This window comes from Gavialis gangeticus, unplaced genomic scaffold (assembly GCF_001723915.1).
Source record: "Gavialis gangeticus isolate Ggan-Ray unplaced genomic scaffold, GavGan_comp1, whole genome shotgun sequence".
NCBI classification, from domain to species: Eukaryota; Metazoa; Chordata; order Crocodylia; family Gavialidae; genus Gavialis; species Gavialis gangeticus.
The window spans coordinates 13,955,570-13,960,539 of record NW_017729006.1 but is presented as its reverse complement, the minus strand read 5'-3'; the positions used below and the strand labels follow the sequence as shown (position 1 = coordinate 13,960,539).

Below are 4,970 nucleotides of genomic sequence, written 5' to 3'. Positions count from 1 at the left end.
CCTAAGCTGAGTGTACCCAGGGTTTCACCAAACCACTAAACAGTTGCATCTGATCTTCCCAGCAAATTTAATTTCTCCAGTCTAACTGCACAAGTGCAGAAGCACTTTTTAAAAAAACTTGCAAAACAGCTGAGGCAGCTAAAAAAAGAAAGAAAGAAAAAAAACCCTTGATTCTGATGGAGCAAGTCAGACCAATTCCTCAATGGATCATTGCATCTAGAGTACTTTCAATCTGCTATGAAACTATGATGGTTAGAATTATAACAAACGTCTTCCTTCAATGATTCCAAGTTTTCCTCTAACAACTTCTCTCTCAGATCCAAAGCTGAGAGCTAGTCCTTGAAACTTTTTGTGGTCACAAAACCCACAGGACCATTCTTTCTTCCCTGTCCCAAGCACTGCTAGAACAAGACAGGTAAGTATAGTAGATTTCTGCTACTTTGTCTTTTGCATATACTAATGCCAAGCACAGATCCACCTTCCAATTCAATGTCAGGAACATAAAATATATTTGAGTCAAAATCAAACACAGGTGAAGGTATAGCTGATGTAAACACTGATCTTGTCTGCTGCTACTTATGTCTGGCAGTTATCACCCCTTCCTGCCCTCTAATTTAAGGGAACAAATGGTGTCATCACACAATGATATAAAATTTGAGGGGCCAGACAGCAGGAGCTGATACTGCAGTCATGAAAAGTCAAAGCAATTGCTCTGAGGAGGTAAAAGGAAATTTAAGTCACAAAAATAAAATGATGTTGTACAACAGGATGTCAAGACAGAGTCTACATCAGAGGGGTTAACAAAGAACACTAATGAAGTAAACTGTATTATAAATTATGAACTTTTACTCAAAGTTTTCAAGAACTTTAATCTCACAAAGGAACTGGTTGAGGCACTGCACAAAGAACTCTTCAATGACACCATCAGTTCAACACTGTCCTGAAATTATAAGAACTATTCATAACTGATGATCAGTCTCACCATAACATCTGAGATAGGAAAAAAAGCATCATCTTTCAAAGCCAAGGAAAGTAAGTATAAATAAAATGTATGTTCTCATGGCTTATTCTGTTTCTGGAGTCTAAATAAGATCAAGTATTTTTTGGCATCCAAACAGACTCATCCCAATGTTATTAGTCAAATATTTAGTAAACTAGAAGCTTTTAACCTATTAGATTTCTGATGCAAAGAATTAATAAATAGAATAGAGTGGCACAACTACATGAGTACCTCATTTTTTAATTATGCAATTATGAAAGAACTGAGAAAACTGAAATTATACAGTAAAGATTAATACAAGGACTGAAAATCAGCTGTAAAGATCAGCCAGATGGCTGATGATTCAGACTGACAAAAAATCCTTTCATAACTTACTGTACTTTGTACATTTGGAGGAAGTCCTCCACTAAATATTTTAGGAATAAACTACGTAAGTAAATATATATATATATTTTTTTTTTAAGTTTAAGAATCTAGTCCTCCTATTTCCCCACACACATTACACACGCAAGGACTAGGAACTGCCTAGATGCTTATGAATGTTTTCAAACTATATGAAAAACTAAACATGGAAGCATGACTTTTCTATTAAAGGATTTTGGTCACTAGACAAGGATAATTTCTGGTTTTGTACAAGTTTTAGCCGCATTTACCCTTCCTTTCCCTCCCCCTCAATTTATAAAAAACAATTTTATCAGACAATCTTCTACACATACCTCAAACAACCGGAGATCAGCAGGGACTCTGTCTCCAACTGACAGGCAGACTGTATCGCCTGGAACTAAATCTCTCGCAAGCGTATGTTCCACCCTACCTTCACGTACACTGTGGGGAAAAAAAAAAGTCAACCAGAAGTGAAAATGCATAAGAATTCCTTCCCCTTCATTTCATCTGAGGTAGAAATATATAACTATTATATATGATGTTAACAAAAAAAAAAAAATGACTTGCTTAAACAATTAAGTATAAAACAGTAACAAAAGTAACAGTATACTTTTTCACCATGCTAGGTATCTTGATGTGGAATAACTTTGGATCACATAAAAACATTAAAAAAATCATTTAAAAAGACCAGAAAATAACATGCTCTATGTGTATGCAATAATTTGACATGTTAACGTGTAACTGAAGAGTTATTTAAGGTAAGGTTTTTCTTGAAATTCATCTACAACCACAGGAGATTACAGGTAGCTGTAACTAATGTCACTTAAATTAAGTCTAAAACAGTAGACACCTGCTTACCAATGGCATTCTGGAGGTACAAGTTTACTAAGCTCTTCAAGAGATTTTTCTGACCGGTACTCCTACAGTGACAAAAGGTATGATTAAAGTACAGAAAGCCTTTAAAAATGAACTACAAAAACAAGCAAATCCATGTGAAATACTGTTGGCCAACAGCTGCATCCATGCCTACTTAAGTCTACTTAAGTCTTAATATTTCTAAAGAGGTTATATTTAAAGAAACCAAATCAGGACCAGGTTCCTACTTCACATTAGCTACTGTAAAGGCACATAAATTGTCTCAGCCTTGAGGAATTTACCAGATAATATACTATTAATTTGCCTGCATACATTTCATCTACAGAATCGCATACTTCTTCAATTTCTTTTTTGTACTGCAGTATCTTCTTCTGATTTAGCAAAACTAAGTTATTACTAAGAAAGTCCCTTTCAGTTCAAGCTCATATTTCCAGAGTTCCAGACAAAAAATTGAACCTGAAATTTCTCATGTTGGCTCTCATTACCTGTTCAATATTGGAGGGGGGGGAGCTGTTTGGTTATGGGGCTTTTTGTACAGATGTAATCATTATTTTCTTAAACCAATATATTATATGGTATAATTCTTCCAAGTGTGGATGCAGGGCACAAATGTCACATAAATTGGGTTTTACTAGCATCTTCCTTTATAGGAAAGTAGATGATCTATAGCGGGATAGATCATCACAAAGGATGGAGCTAGACTGTTCTCACTGGTGACAGAAAACAGAAAAAGGTTGCAGCAAGGGAAGTTTAGGTTAAATATTAGGGAAAAAAAAAAAAACTCACTAGGAGGGTAGTAAAGCACTGGAATGGATTTACTCAGAGAGGTTATGGACTCTCCATCTTAGGAGGTTTTTAAGACCCAGGTAGACAAAGCCTTGGCTGGGATGATATAGATAGAGATCATCCTGCTTTGAACAGATGGTTGGACTAAGTAACCCTTGAGGCCCTTTCTAACCCTAATTTTCTATGATTCTATTACATTTGCATCCACGCTGATTTAGACAAAGCAGTAAAACGTGTATGCTTGTTTAGACAAGGCCTGAGGCAGTTTCATTTTTTTCATAGCACAAGACCCCTTCTCTGCCATTCATAATTGCACAATACACCCAGAGAAATAACTTCAATTGCTCTCATGGAAGCTTACATAAACTATTGATTTAAGTTGGCAAAACAGAACTCTTACCTGAACAAAGGCAACTGTAACAACAATGAGTATTGCCTAAATGAAAACAAAAGCAGTTAAGTTTTTGGAATTCCAAATGGAAGCATATTCGTTTCTACACATAAAACAGAACGGTCTGAAAAGGGTCAGCTTAGGCCACAAGAGACATGGGAGCATGGCTGAGAGTCTTCCAGAATAACAAAAGCAGTAGCTATCTGACATCCAAAACACTCCATTTTTGCACAATGCTCTCCAAGTAAGTGTCCATGAAACCGAAAACAAACATAAGCAGAACAAAAAAATATTTTGTTGATTGCAGCTATGATGGGTAATGATGGATCCAATCCTACAGGGTGTTAAATGACACAGCAAGGAGGTGCTAAGGCAATATTAGATATAAATCAATTATCTTCCCCACCCCTTTTTCCTTTACCTCATCTTAATTCTTTGTTGAAATGCACTAAAGCTCTCTCTGGTAAGGACTTTTCAGAAAACATTTAAAAAAATTAAATCTCAGGGTAATTATACATAAAAAAAATGCAGCAAGTAAAAATTGGATTCTCACAGAAAATGGAATTTATAGTGCATTCAGGCAGCATTTTTAAAAGGTGGACAACAGACATATGTATACAAAGGCATCTTACAAACTACTAGTTAAATGTGCTATACCAGCATGTACATACTTGGAAACTCAGTTTCGAGAAGATTTATATCCTGGATGAAATCATTCCAAGACCCCAAAAGATTTAAGACCTTATATAAAAGGTATGCAGTTACTGGGAAACAACTAACCAAGTTACTGCCAACTCTGGAACCAGAAGAATTATTTAAGTACTCTGAGAAGAATGTTTAAAACTGCCTATGAAGCTACTACACATTGGTCTGCCAAGCTGAACATTTGGTATTTTGGTGTTAGACTATATAGTCTGTACTTGTTCATGCAATGTTTACTCTAATAATTTTGTTGTTGAGACTGTGCACTATCATACATAAATTACTCGCAGGTAAGGGGCACCCATTATCCAAAAAGAAATGTAACAAAGATTTCTTGCTAGCTGGCAGAACAGTGGTATACATAAGAATAAGCAGTGGATTAATTAGGAGACAAAAAGGTAATAGTAGATTATGCCTAGGTAGCTCTACACCTTTAAGGTAAATTTGCCAGCCACCCCATTTGCAAAAGGACATCTCCAAGTCCAGTTTGAAGCTAACTGTTCTGTAAGCAGAGATGACAGATTCCCATTAGGGCTGTGCGAAGCTTTGGTAACCGATTCGATTTGGAGGAGATTCGGCCCAACTCAGGGACCAAATCTCTAAATCCAAATTGAATCAGGAAACCAAGTAAAAGCTCTGAATCGCTTTGGAAAAAGATTTGGCAGATTTGTAGATTTAGCCATAGGCTAAACAGGCAGCTGACAGTTGCCTCCAACTGGTAAGTCTGTTGGAGTTTAGGGGGGGCAGGGACTGGAACAAATTGCCCAGCCGGGGCAGGGGGCGAGGGGGCGCGTTACTTGGGGAGAGGAGTTTGGGGGGGTGGGGGGAAGG

General features: G+C 36.8%; 1 protein-coding gene across 2 annotated transcripts in view; it reads right to left on the bottom strand.

Annotated features, from left to right (window-relative positions):
• Positions 1 to 4,970, bottom strand: part of ATP2C1 (ATPase secretory pathway Ca2+ transporting 1) — a 120,719-nt gene that overhangs the window by 50,457 nt on the left and 65,292 nt on the right. For both annotated transcript variants that reach the window (XM_019508838.1, XM_019508839.1), the window contains exons 5-7: positions 3,447 to 3,482; positions 2,243 to 2,304; positions 1,717 to 1,825 (exon numbers count right to left, since the gene is read on the bottom strand). In XM_019508838.1, coding sequence (XP_019364383.1) covers positions 1,717 to 1,825; positions 2,243 to 2,304; positions 3,447 to 3,482 — 207 coding nt within the window. The remainder of the gene's footprint in view (positions 1 to 1,716; positions 1,826 to 2,242; positions 2,305 to 3,446; positions 3,483 to 4,970) is intronic.